Raw genomic sequence first — 14656 nt, 5'->3', positions numbered from 1 at the left:
TGAGGGCACCACAAATGAGAGTAAATGGAATAGCCAGTGAGAGAGAGAACTAAACATAAAAAATAGAAACAAAGAAGAAAAAGATTTCATTCATTATTTTGGTTCCAATCCGGGTGACGTTCCAACAGAACAATTAAACAGATCTGTACACAAATTTCTGTCCTTGAGTCAAGTAAACAGTTTCTACAGCAGTCTTGTGCATGTATCCCCTCCATCTGGGATTGTGCGTATGTATGTGCGACTGTTTGGCTTTCTCAGTCTTGTCCCAGTTAGCACAGTGGAAATCACAGCAGAAAACTGTGAGCAACCAAACGCAAAGTTAAACCACTTACACACAGCATATCATCACAAAGCTATTCAAATATGGCAATGCGTTACTGTGCGTTCACACCGCCACCGGCGAGAAAGTCAAAGTGACCGAAAGTCAAGTAGCGGCGTGAGCATCTTGGACGATGTGAACGTCGAGGAGAGTATAATCAGCTCACCTTTATGATGTGGATAGGCGGCAACTAATCGGAAGGCGGAAACGTTCGGCCGCAACCAATCAGAAGGTGGAAACCTCGCTTGAGAGGATTCCAAGTAATGCATTCGAGCATCAGAACGTTTTTAACGTTTTTAAAAGTGGTCCAAAGATAAAACTATAGGTGTGCCCCTGTTGTACTTATTTATTTAAACATTTTTGTTATTCAGCAATGTATGTTCTTTATAATATTCTATTTTAGATCTATATACAGTAGAGACTGGTTTAGTAGAAGGGTAGTAGTTTAGATCGGTAGAAAAATGTCCTTATAAGGTCATTGTTTTATAAGCAAATGCTAAGATTCATATTAATAGATTAAAGGGATAGTTCACCCAAAAATGAAAATTCTGTCATCATTAACTCATTCTCAAGTTTTTACAAACCTGTATTAATTTCTTTGTTTTGATGAACACAAGACTAGATATTTTAAGGAATGTTTGCAACCAAACCATTCATGGGCCCCATTCACTTCCATAGTATTCTTTTATCCTACTGTGGAAGTGCATGGTGCTCATGATTGGTCTGGTTACAAACATTCCTCAACATATCTTCCTTCGTGTTCATCAGAAAAAAAATAATGTATAGACCGTTTCATCGGGTGCATGTGCGGTGGTGACGCGCTAAGCGTGTGGTCCGAACTTTCCTTCCGGTTTCTGTTTGTTTAATGGTCTGACTAGTTGCTGAAACAGAACTCTTAAACAAATACCTCGTCGAATATAACAAATGTTTTGGGTTCCAATGTAATCTACATGTTGTTTACTTTGCTTTTTATATAAATAAACTACTTCGTTGTTATTTATTCTGTGCGGAGTTTACCGGAAGTTACGTGATGACCACGAAAGCCGCTTGTTTATGTTGTTACTGCTGAAACCATCTATATAGGTTTGTAACAACATGAGAGTGAAACATTTCAAGGATTTTTTTTCATTTTTGGGTGAACTATCCATTTAATAATTATTTTTATCCAAGCCAGTGTTTAGTATTGTACTACTTTTAAGTGCATTAAATAAAGTTGCCATTTATATAACCACCATTTTAAACTTGCACACTTATATGAACATTTACATTTATGCATTTGGCAGACGCTTTTATCCAAAGTGACTTACAGTGCATTACAAGGTACACATTTTTTTATCAGCATGTGTGTTCTCTGGGTCGAACCCATGACCTTTTGAGCTGCTAACGCAATGCTTTACCCACTGAGCTGTACAAGAGCACATGGTCAGCCAAATCTTGTGCAACACAGTTGGCAAGCATGGCAGGAGACAACATAGCATCTGTTCATAGAAAATCTTGGGCAGGTCTGTCCGTTTCATTTGGAATTGAAGTTTAAGCACTGAAAATGTATTACACCTTTTTACTGACACTGTCTTAATAATTCAAACCCAACGGTATAGAAATGTATCCACAAATGGATAGAATAGGCATAATTCAACTTTTTATGATGATGTCTCAAATAATTGGTTGTGCTGTACTGCAAATGCAAATGATCTCTTTAAACCCATTACAGAAAATGTCACTTAAGGTCTTGAATGTAGTTCAACAGGCCACGTGCACACACATACACTGGAACGCAGAAGCTAATCAGAGAAGTGGACCTTGGCGCTCATTTTATTTTTTGCTGAGGATTCTTTTATAGGCAATTTTACAGAGTCATTTAAACAGTGACTGCAGTGGGTTCACACACACTTCACCGGGATAATGTGTCTGACAGAGCCAAGAAATAACAATAATGAAGATAAATCTAAAGCTGAAGATGTTTTGGGGGGTGAAATCTTAGTAATGGCCGTGGCTTTTTTTAATAGCTCATAAACAGGGCCTGAAATTAACACCCGACCACGCGCCAAATGCGGGTGGATTTTGCAATTGGCGGGTAACACTGTCAATCTACCAGCCACATTGGCGGGTAGCCAATGCGAATCAGTGATGCGCGGGTCAATGTATAAACAACCCACTCCCGACCGACATTTTCAACTAACCCGCCCGGAATTGTTCAAAATAGTTTTTAAACCCGACCGACTGACCGCGGCCCGAACATCATTAAAATATTTGTCTGGGTAACCGGCAACCGCTCATTTCTTATCAACCTGCGCATATCACTGATGCAAATTGAGTGATTAATTGAGAGGATGCGACTGCTGTTTCGCAACGTTCATGCGATTGGAAAGAAGATGAGGCACTTCTCTGACTACGTTTGGATGTGCGAGTAAGTATTAAACTGTTGATGAGATGGGATGAGAATGCAATGGTGACATAGACTACAGTATAATCACAGTTGCACAGATGTGTAGTGCTGCTGTGACGGATCAGAACTCTTGATGTGTAAACTTTAAAGAGAGTTGCGCTTCTGTGTCTTATACTGTAGTATATTAACATACATTTTGCGAATAGAGTAATGAAAAACAAACGTATGTGGGGCGTTTATGTGCGCAGTTTGTGCCCCCTCCGTATACTGTATGTGCGCGCGCGCGCGGGTTTAAGGGCACTCAATAGGGAACATCGGAGAGACGCCTTCCTCAAAGCAAGCGTACATAAAGTCTTTCTGCTCTTGACAGGGCACATATAGACGGGTTGCACGGCGACGTCACTAACTGGTTGCGCGCGCAACCGAGGGGCAGAAAGAAGAGACGTGCATTGTGTTGTATGCTAGTAGCGGTGTCTGTAAGTCAAAATGCCAAGGAATTTTTGCGTGGAAAATAGTACCAACAGAGTCAGTGCTGGGTGCCTGATGTTAACATACCAGTAGATGCGACTATTACGTTACTAGCATTATAATTATAAAATTATAATTCATACATGTATCACAGTAACACTGCAAAAATAAAGACAGAAAAACAGATACAACTAAAATCAAGTCTTATTTATGTACAAACATTAAAGAACGCTTCAATAATTAAGGTTGTTGCAGTAGCAGATCAGCTCACCAATCGGTCTTTCTGCCCCTTGGTTGCGCGCGCACCCTGCAATGTTTGTAAACTTGCAACCCCTCTATAATAAACAAAATAATCTCAACAGTATTTTTATTATAATAAAACATTTCGTTATGTCTTAACTTAAGTGTATGTATAGGGAGTCAAAAACTGTGTCTGTGATGGTCTTAAAGAGACAGTAACCTCAATTAACATACTTAAGTCTGTGTCATTAATGTTAATCAAACAACCTAAGACAAAGAGAAATTCACTTTTGTAGCTCTAAAAAATTATTATATTTAATTCATATATTAAAAACAGTGTTATCATTCACTATTCAGGCAAAACAAAACTGGCTGGTAAAAAGTCACTGTGGCAGGTGGATTTCTAAATCCACCTGCCACAGTGGCTGGTGGTCAAAAAAGTTAACTTCAGGCCCTGCTCATAAAGCTAGGCCCAAAACAATTTAACTTTGTTATTTGTATTTTAGGCCAACAGACATGCTCAGTAAGAAGTCGTATCGTAGTAAATTTGCCTACTCTGAGCAATCTACTAAAGGTGCCGAAACAAGTCTTAAAAGCCACAGATATTCTCATTTCCTTTGATTTGAGACTTTCGCTTTGCCTATTTTTGTTTTTAGCACATATGTAATTGCTAAAAAACAAGGTTATTTTGTGTATTTGGTAAAATACAATGTGTTTGTGTGGTTTATGGTTAAAAAACACATTATTTTCCACATACCTTACATTTTTGTAGCTTCAGATTTCACTCTCTTCCTGAGATGCACAGATTTGAAAAGCTCTGTGTCCCTGATTGGCCAGCTAATCTGTACGTTATGATTGGCCTGAATACCTCTGATGTCAGCTGGAAATGTAACGCTCCTTACCATGTTTGAAAGATTCGCTCACAATGCAAAGCTGACAGGAGTTAATTTACAGGCTGTGAGTCTGAAGCGGGAGGAATTATAATAATGTCGGTCTTGTCTACATCACCAATCCCAGTAAACTCTTGCCTACAATCTGTGTGTTTGTTATAGTCCAAGATAAGAGATTAACATTGTAGATGATAACTCTTGTCATTATTTACTTTGGGGTTTGTACTTTTTGCATATCGTTAACATGTACTAATACACACTTACACACCAAAGAAAATGTAAAATCGTGAATCGGACAATAGGTGCCCTTTAACCTAATTCTTTTTAACTGCATGCTAACACAACCTTAGCAGTTTACCGAGGAAGTTAACAGTTGCAACAATGGTAATTTATCTTCATTTAAACAGGGAAAAGAATAAGAGACTTTCAAACTTTTATGTTGCACGTTTGGCATCTGTGCAGTGCAGTTGGTATGCTGGGTACAGCTGTAAGCTTGTATAGTTTGCATATAACTAGAGATTTATGATGTCTATTTGTGGTTGATGTAATAGACTGTAACAGCTTTTCTTACATTGAATTCACTCCAAAAGTGGAAACATCTGCCTATAATGCCACACTAAAAATCTGTGATTGTGTAATTTTGCACAAGTAATGTGTGTATTGCATTGAAAATCGACCAACCACGGTTTTAATTTTGTGGCCGTGCCTTTTAGGGCCTGGTTTGTCTAATGTTAAATAAACGTTATTTAAACAGTCCCACAGAAGTCTTTGTGAACAGAATTTCGTATAAATCGGAAGAAATTTATATACTTTAGATTTGTTTGTAAATATCAATTGCTTAAGTGTTAAAGGAATAGTTTGCTCCAAAAATGTACTCCCCTTAAAGTTGTTTTAAACCTGTATTTTTTAAAGCTCCCGTTCAAGCTTTGATTGTGTTTACAATGTGCAATATAACATGTGTTAATGTTTCACGTGTAAAAAAACGCAGTATTTTTCACACAATTTACTTATCTGTATAGCGCTGTTTTCACTATCTTCAAAACAGGCTGATGTCTTCCTTGTTCTATGAAGTCCCTCCTTCAGAAATACGTAACGAGTTCTGATTGTGTATTTGTTTACTGTGTTGGGATTCGATAGCAGTTTAGCTTACCGTAAGCTTAGCTGGCGACTGACGTATTCCTGTGGGCGGAGTTTAGTCAAAAAACTGTTCTAGTGATGTCATTAAAGCAGGAAGTAGATGGCTGTAGTCCAAACCGGCCGTTCGCTGTAGGCTTTCAAAGGGGAATTTTGTTAACGAAAATAAATCGCCTGACAGTGAACTTTGAGCTTTATCATTTATGCTATTATAGCAACATTACACACTAACTAAAGTTTGAAAAATGGGATCAGGAAGAGCGTGACCTTTAATATATTAAATATAAGGAAGATATTAGTGAATATAAAAATGGTATGGAAGTCAACAGTGCTTCAAAACTATTTGGTTACAAACATTGCTCAAAATATCTTTCTTTTTTTCGGCAGAACAAAGAAATGAATACAGGTTTAGTACAACAAACCCTCAATAAAAATGCAAGATATTAAGTTTTCACACTAACCTGGTAAACTTTGATCATTTCAGAGTTATGGTATTAACCTTTTGTATCTTTTGTAAAAAAAAAAGTGATACATAAATTATGATACATAAAACACATAATCAAAAGGTGTCTGAAGTAAGCAAATCATATTAGAGCTTACTAGTTAAATACGTGCTTTCCAGTCTCAGTGTGCATCAAACATCAGACAGAAAGTTCACAGCCTGTGGACAATCCGTGGACACCAGGCTGAGGACAGGGGGTGTATGGGGGTGTCACAGCTGTCACTCTGTCAGGTATGACAGTAACAAGACACATAACTCCCCACAAGCATAATGTAACCTGTCTGGTCTCACAGCAACCTGAAAATGTCAGACAGTACTTTATATATCATTCAGGCAGTGTCATGACAGGGGGTGTGAAGGTGGACTTCAATGCAAGGTTCAAGGCAAGAAGTGTGTTAAAGGACCTTCATATGTCCCCATGTATTTTTGAAAGAATATGTTTGCGTGCGTGCGTGCGTGTGTGTGTGTGCATGCTTTGATCAGGAGAGTCTCTCTCGCTCTCTCTCTCTCTCGCTCTCTCTCTCGACTCTATTATAATATTGCTGTTATTTATTCTATAAAGCAGTGGTTCTCAAACTGGGGTAATTAAACCTAAAAAATAAGGCTACTACTAACCAACAGCACTACTTTGTATAACTTAATATGTTTTGTTTAATTAAAATGTTAAATTTTAGAATTTTTTTGTCATAAATTTTCTTTCAGGGGGGCCGCGAAGGAATGCACCGTACACAAGGGGGGCCGCATGCGGAAAAAGTTTGAGAACCACTGCTATAAAGAAAGTAATAATCACAATACTCTTTTAATAATCTTTATTCCATTTCTTCTCTCCTCCTCTGCAGGTTTCCTCAGTACAGGAGACCAGTCGGCTAAAGGGAACTATGGACTGTTGGATCAAATCCAAGCTCTGCGATGGCTGAATGAGAATATTGGGCACTTTGGCGGCGACCCTGAGCGGATCACTATCTTTGGCTCTGGGGCTGGAGCAACTTGTGTCAACCTGCTCATCCTATCACACCACTCTGAGGGTAAGCGTGTTTATGTGTGTGCGTATTGTGAGGGCCAAGTCTATGGAAACGGTATCACGATTGTGGTTTTAATTTGAATCACTCCTCACTAATGAATAAGGGCAAATCTTAACTTCCGACTCAATAATAGGAGCAGATCGGTGTGACATTTAGGGGTGGTTTCCCGGAGAGGGTTTATCCTAGTCCCAGACTAAAATTGATGTTTGAGCTGCCTTACACCTCATAATGACATATCTTAACATATATCAGTGCTATGTTTTTGTAAGATTTGTTTGTAAAAACTATTTAAATGTCCTAATATGACTAAGGCATAGTACTGGATTAATCTAAACCCTGTCTGGGAAACGCCCCATAGGCAATAGATATAATTAAGTTGGCATGAAAACAAAAGAATCCTAATAAAAATCCACACTAATGTAACAAGCCTGTGTGTGATTTACCGCTTTAACAGACTAAAACCTTCTCTACGCAGACTTCTGTCTTGTTGTTAAAGCAACACTATGTAACATTGGCTCACAGTTCCCCCATATGGTTGATTAAAGCGCAATTGTCTGTTACTAGTGTCATAAATACTGTCATTGTATAAGTCTCCCCGTGAGCAGGAAAAAACACGTACATTTGTTGACTAAGCTGCTGGAACCAATGGGGATGGCCGGACCTTACAGAGTATAGCTGTAGCCACTACGAGGCCGCTCAGGTGGCAGCGGCAGGAGAATTTTAAATCAAGTTAAAACTTGTTCTACTACTGAAATAACTTATGAGACATTGTTTTAAGCTCGAAAAACTACATAGTGTTGCTTTAATGGTGTGTCTCAAAGTGTCGTCCATACCCTTGTATCTTAACTCTGTTCTCTGCATTCCTCGTCAAAAAAGTCCACCTTCACCCCCACCATCTTCATCATCACTGTCATCTCCTCACCTAACATCAATCCTGCATCCCTCAGCTGTCAGTCATGCCAGGTAAGCCATAACAACCACTACCCCTGAAGAGACACCCATCATGTATATGGGTAAGAAAATAAGGTTGCTAGTTTTTGTTTATAAATAAAGCAATAAGGGACTTTTATTGATGAGTAGCAAAAACAGAAGTTGATATAGATGGGTGAATGTTACATGTGGCAATAACAGACAGCTTAACTGTGGTGTGTGTGCGTGCGTGCGTGCTTGTGTTACGATTGTTAAAGGGAAAAGCGCAGGCGTGTTAGCAGAGACAAAGCTACAATAGCTACATATTGATTTCTCTGGGAGCAGTAACATGTATTCAATAATTAAAAAGACAGAGAGGGCAGACCAAGGAAAAAGAAGAGCCCTCTGGTAATGTCTGTCTATTCTTCACTTGAGAGTAAACACTTTGTAAAGTGCTTGTAAGAGAAAGAATACAAGAGAGAGAAAAAAGCTTTCATTTGGGGTGGAGCGAGACTCTGTGTTAATTAAAGCTGGAGTTAACAACATATTAGAAAAGAAATGTTTTTTGCATGAATGTGTGGCTCTGTAGTATTAATAAAACCCCCATATTCTTTTCATCTCTTCTTTGTTTTTGTATTGATGCAATGCCCGCTTTGTATTAGGGTGGAATAATTGACATAAATGCACTCATAAATTCCTTATTCCTACAAACATCCCAATTATCTAATAGTTTATAATAAACTATAAAATAATAATAAAAATATTTTGTGTATGTATAACAGTCATGGGTTTGCTTCTGCTCTCTTCCAACCCAGGCCTATTTCAGAGAGCTATTGCTCAGAGCGGCTCAGCCATCTCTAGCTGGTCCATTAATTACCAGCCCTTGAAGTACACCAAGATTCTGGCACGTAAAGTGGGATGCACATACGGCGAGACGGCAGACCTGGTGGACTGTCTCCGCAGGAAAAACTTCAGAGAGCTGGTGGATCAGGACATCCAGCCGGCTCGCTACCATATTGCATTTGGACCTGTTGTGGATGGAGATGTTGTGCCAGATGACCCTGAGATCTTGATGCAGCAGGTGATCATGAGATGACAATTAATTAGGTTGTTTTTAAAGGTTCAAATTTTACCCATCTAGTCTTTCAAGGATTTTTCAAGGTAATTAATCCCCAAATCTTAGATGTAGGCTTAAACAATGCGTGTGGTAACAAAACATTTTCATCTTAAGATTCAGGGTTTTAAGCAGAGGATTTTCAATTTCAATTAAACTCATTAAATCTTAATCCTTAGAAAAAGCAAAGATGTTCCATGACATGGTCACCATTATAAATAAATGTGATATGTTTATACTTAAAGGTATAGGACACAGAAAAATTAAAATTCTGTCATGATTTACTCACCCTCAAGTTGTTTCAAACTTTCTTTGTTTTGCTAAATATAAATGAAAATATTTTGAAGAATGTTAATAACCAAACACATGTGGGGCACCATTCACTTATCTGTATTATCTTTTCCTACTATGGAAGTCAATGGTGCCTAGATGAGTGGTTATCAAACTGGGCGCCGGGAGATGGTGCCAGGGGGGCCCCAGTTTTATGTCATTTTATGAAATACATTAATTTATCATGAATTCTGTGTAAATAATCCTAAAACAATAAGGCTACTAACCAAAAGCACTACTTTTTTGTATAATTTAATGTTTTTTTTATTAAAATGTTGAGTTTTAGAACAGTTTCTTGTCACAAATTTTCTTTGGGGGGCCGCGAAGCAATGCACCGTACACAAGGGGGGTCACACGCTGAAACATTTTGGGAACCACTGCCCTAGATCTGCTTGGTAAGACATTCTTCAAATATCTTAATTTGTGTTCAGCAGAACGAAGAAACTCATACAAGTTTGAAACAACTTGAGGGTGAGTAAATAATGACAGAATTTTATTTTTCTATGAACCAACCCTTTAACTGTCAAATTGGACCATGTGGTGGGAGATGGTAAATATATACATTAATTTTCCACTAGGGGGAATTCTTGAACTACGACCTTCTCATTGGTGTAAATCAAGGTGAGGGGCTTAAGTTTGTGGATGATGGTGGAACTGAGAGTGAGGAAGGAATTTCAGCAGCAGCTTTTGACTACACCATCTCCAACTTTGTAGACAACCTCTATGGATACCCTGAAGGTGAGATATTTAATCCCAGAAAAATTCTTTAAAGTATTTTTTGTGAAAACATACCTACTGGATTGTGTGACAATATAATTTATATAATAGTTTATAAATACAGTATAACATAATGTCATTCTAAAATATATGTCAGATTTGCAAGCTTTATAACAATTAGATTTATGTGTCCAAGGAAGAACAATAGTAATTTTTTACAACTCTGTACAAGTCCCTTGTCTGCTCATTTACTATAGGTGCTATTTTCACGTTTTTCCACAAGAGGGCGATAAAAGCCAAGTTATGGCATTATCACCCTACTGAAAAATCCAGCTAAGACCAGCATAAGCTAGTGAGCTGGTTTTAGCTGGTCTCCCAGCTTGGTTTTCACTGGCCTAGCTGTGTTTTGGTAATTTTTTAAACTGGTCTAGCTGGACCTAGCTGGTCAGACTGAAAGACCAGCTGATCCACCAGCTTTTCCAGGCTGGGAGGACCATCTTAAACCAGCTACAGCCACCTTAAACCAGCTACCAGCTTATGCTGATTTTTAATGCCTTTGTGCTGTTTTTTGTGTACCTGGATTAGAACAGCTTGAAAAACTTTGAAACCTTTGTATTCTTACATCCCCTCTGTAGAGCAAAATCGTATTGTACTGGATTTCACTTAGCTTTGGCATTAATATTAATATTTAAAGGAATAAATCACCCAAAAGAGTTGTTATCTGTACCATAAATGCAGTGTAAAAGTTATTCCTCTAACTTCTGTGGTTCATTTATTTATTTATTGTTAATGCCACTCCAGATCTATATTCATGTGCAAGAACCAATTAATCCATAAGTTAATTTAAAGGGATAGTTCACCCCAAAATAAAAATTCTGTCATCATTTACTCACTCTCATGTTGTCTTTGTTCTGATGAACACAAAGGAAGATATTTTGAGAAATGTTTGTAACAAATGTCGTGGACACTGTTCACTTCCATAGTAGGAAAAAAGAATACTATGGAAGTAAATGGGGTCCACGAATGGTTTGTTACAAACATTTCTCAAAATATCTTCCTTTGTGTTCATCAGAACAAAGACAACATGAGAGGGAGTAAATTATGACAGAATTTTCATTTTTGGTTGAATTATCCCTTTAATTGGGGATCTCCATTTAACCAAACCTGCAAATCTGTTTCATACTTTATTCTAGTGTCTTTTACATAAAAATATCTTCTGTTTATGTCTTTTTCTAGGTAAAGACATTCTGAGAGAGACCATTAAGTTCATGTACACAGATTGGGCAGACAGAGACAATGGGGAAATGCGGCGCAAGACTCTCCTTGCATTATTCACCGATCATCAGTGGGTGGCGCCAGCCGTCGCTACTGCCAAGCTCCATGCAGAGTACCAGTCACCCGTCTACTTTTATACATTCTACCATCATTGCCAAACAGAGACCCGACCCGAATGGGCAGACGCGGCACACGGGGACGAGATTCCGTATGTGTTTGGCGTGCCCATGATCGGGGCCACAGACCTTTTCCCGTGTAACTTTTCCAAAAATGATGTCATGCTTAGTGCTGTAGTCATGACCTACTGGACCAACTTTGCCAAGACCGGGTAAGTCTGAATGTGCAAGAATATATATATTTATTAAATCACCCTGTTTTTACATTAAATAACACTAGATCTTTTCTCCAGTGATCCCAACTTACCGGTTCCTCAAGACACCAAGTTCATCCATACCAAGCCTAATCGTTTTGAGGAAGTAATCTGGACCAAGTTCAACTCCAAAGACAAGCAGTATCTCCACATTGGCCTCAAACCTCGCATCCGTGACAACTACCGTGCGAACAAGGTTGCCTTTTGGCTGGAATTGGTTCCTCATCTTCACGACGAGTTCCTTAGCTCCACCACAACTCGGCTGCCTCCGGGCACCACCCGTACCCCATCCTGGAAGGGCACGGGAGCCCGTACGACACGCCATCCATTCCCTACCTTACCTTCGGAAACAGATCCAGATGGTTCGGAGCCTCCCAGATTTTCACCCTTCCCCGATGACACCCGTGACTACTCCACTGAATTGAGCGTGACGGTAGCTGTTGGCGCCTCTCTTCTCTTCCTCAACATTCTTGCCTTCGCTGCACTTTACTACAAACGCGATAAACGGCACGAGATGCGACGGCACCGGCTGTCCCCGCAGCGAGGCGTGGCCGCTAATGATTTAGCGCACAGTCAAGAAGAGGAGATCATGTCTCTCCAAATGAAGCATTCGGAGCACGACGCGCATCATGACATGGAGCCGTTGCGACCGCATGATATTTTACGCCCGGCGTGCCCGCCCGACTACACGTTGGCACTGAGACGGGCACCGGACGATGTTCCGCTAATGACCCCGAATACCATTACTATGATTCCTAGTACCATCACCAGCATGCAACCCCTCCATGCCTTTAACCCTTTTCCCACAACCACCGGCCACAACAACACCCTTCCCCACCCCCACTCTACCACCCGTGTATAGTACCGCTCCCAAAACAAGAGGACTTGCTCTCTTGCATATCCGGTTTTCTCTCTCTGTCCACATTTTGAACTACTCCTGCATACGTTGTATACAGTATGGATGTGTGTTTATTGACTCTACAGCGAGCAACGGTTTCGTCCGGCAGTGACGAGTCATACCGGAATTCAACGTGCCGTTTGTTTATCCACAATGCCCTTAAATAGCCAGGGCGACTGACTGGTCAATGATTGACTAATGATCTGATGTCATACAAGGGGGAAAATACAATTTTTCCCACTTTTCTTCTCGAACTGAAGTGGCAGAGTGCTGATATCATCTCTCCATCTACTTTCTTTCGTTCTTTTCTTATCCTTCCTTGTTTTTCATTACAGTGCTGTCACAACCAAACCATGCGTCTCTCCTCCTGTGAGCACTGCTTAAATGTGATCTGTAAGCTTGGATTATGTTTTACATGAATCGTAGGGGCATTCGATAAAAAAACAAAACCTGGATATGTTGTGTTTACCTGCAGTCTTGTGTCAAGTATTTAATTATACCTTGTGACAACAGATACAGAGAATGAGAGAACATGACAATGTCTGACAGAAGACAAAAGTGCCAACCTGCTCTCTCTCTCCATCTCTCTCTCTCCATCTTATAGTTTGCCTATGTGTTGTTTCTTAGGAAGATTTTTGTATGTACAGATATATAGACAAATATATAAAGAATGATATATATTTACATGGTTTGCTCAGTGGGATCTATGCATGAAATGTTTTTTCAAACAAGAAGGACACTGAGCTGTAAACTTTCACAGCACATTATTTGTTGATCCACTTTAGTTTGCGTGCTTAAAACAGGTACAAAAATGATGTCAGCATCAGTCAAGCTGTAACTTCGTCTTCAGCAGGTCGATATTCTCTCTTTCAATCCCAAGCAAATTTAAGGTTACTGGCAAATATTTTACTCGTACAGAGTGGTGGTGATATTACCATTGACCTGGATAGTGCTGTACAATAGTGAACTACCAGAACTACCAGTTACATGCATATAACATCTTACATCTCTTTGAAAAGGCCTGTGACGATGTACATATACAGCATTTAGCTTTTAATTGACATTTTTAGGAGGCGAGGCAAATTCAAATGATGTTCTTTCATCTCATATCGCTCTCCCTATTGTTTCTCTTTTCATTAAAAGCATTTTTGGTATTAGAGGAGCCAGCTTAGTATGCATCGTTATATTAATTTGTGGGTACACACAAGAAGAGTGAATTTTTCAGCAACGGTTTCTCGCCATGAAAGGGGGTACATTTGTATTGTGGTCGATCACACAGAACGTGTTTTAACCATTTTATCCCGTTTCCACCAAGGCAGCTATCCTGTCAATCAAATATTGAAGGCTGAGCGCTCTTTAAACTTTGATTTGCTGTTAACTGTCATATGAGCAGAAACGTTAAAAAGAGGACGCTTGCTCTGACCTTGATCGAGGTGCACAAACACACAGGAGACTGTGTCTGTGTCCGCCTACTTCCATACTATATAGTAGGCGAGGCAAGTAGTATGTCCAAATGCATAGGATTGCATAGGTAGGCGAAAAGTAGCCGGACGACTTACTACTTCCGGCGAGACCCCGCAGTGTCCATGCCATGGACACTTTGCTATCCCATGAGCCCCCGGGAGAAGACAGAGAGGCGTTGTTTTATTCAAAAATGTCCAAAAGGGGTTACGCAGCTCTATTCAAATGCAATTATATATATTAAACAGCTGTCCCTTGTGGTTAAATTGCGGTAGTTTAACGTCATTCCAGTTAACGACCTTGAATGACAACGTATGTCAAGTGACAGGCAGATGTAGTATGTCCGAAGTCATTCATAGTATCCATTTTCATACTATATAGAACGTACTGTTTTAACTGTCGATGAGCAGGTACTTCATCTAATTCAGTACCTACTGTCACGGTACCTACTGCAATTTTGGACACAGCCAGTGAGTGAGTAAAGTCGGTTATTCCAAGCCACTGTACGGTACCGTGTACACCAAAGCATTTACGTCGGCAGCCGGCGTATGTTTTCAATTGTTTCCAGTGGAAGGGTGGCGCTTTTCAAAAACACCAGCAGCTGACGGGTTTTGTTTTGTT

The 14656-nt window shown here is 39.6% G+C and overlaps 1 protein-coding gene across 2 annotated transcripts in view; it reads left to right on the top strand.

Annotated features, from left to right (window-relative positions):
* Window positions 1-14656, top strand: part of nlgn2a (neuroligin 2a) — a 223172-nt gene extending 208516 nt beyond the window's left edge. For both annotated transcript variants that reach the window (XM_065269834.2, XM_065269833.2), the window contains 5 exons: window positions 6779-6964; window positions 8686-8951; window positions 9893-10052; window positions 11268-11634; window positions 11716-14656. In XM_065269834.2, the coding sequence (XP_065125906.2) occupies window positions 6779-6964; window positions 8686-8951; window positions 9893-10052; window positions 11268-11634; window positions 11716-12538 (1802 nt within the window). In that variant the 3' untranslated portion in view covers window positions 12539-14656. The remainder of the gene's footprint in view (window positions 1-6778; window positions 6965-8685; window positions 8952-9892; window positions 10053-11267; window positions 11635-11715) is intronic.

Source organism: Paramisgurnus dabryanus, chromosome 2 (assembly GCF_030506205.2).
Source record: "Paramisgurnus dabryanus chromosome 2, PD_genome_1.1, whole genome shotgun sequence".
Classification (NCBI taxonomy): Eukaryota; Metazoa; Chordata; class Actinopteri; order Cypriniformes; family Cobitidae; genus Paramisgurnus; species Paramisgurnus dabryanus.
This window is presented reverse-complemented; position numbering and strand designations above follow the sequence as displayed.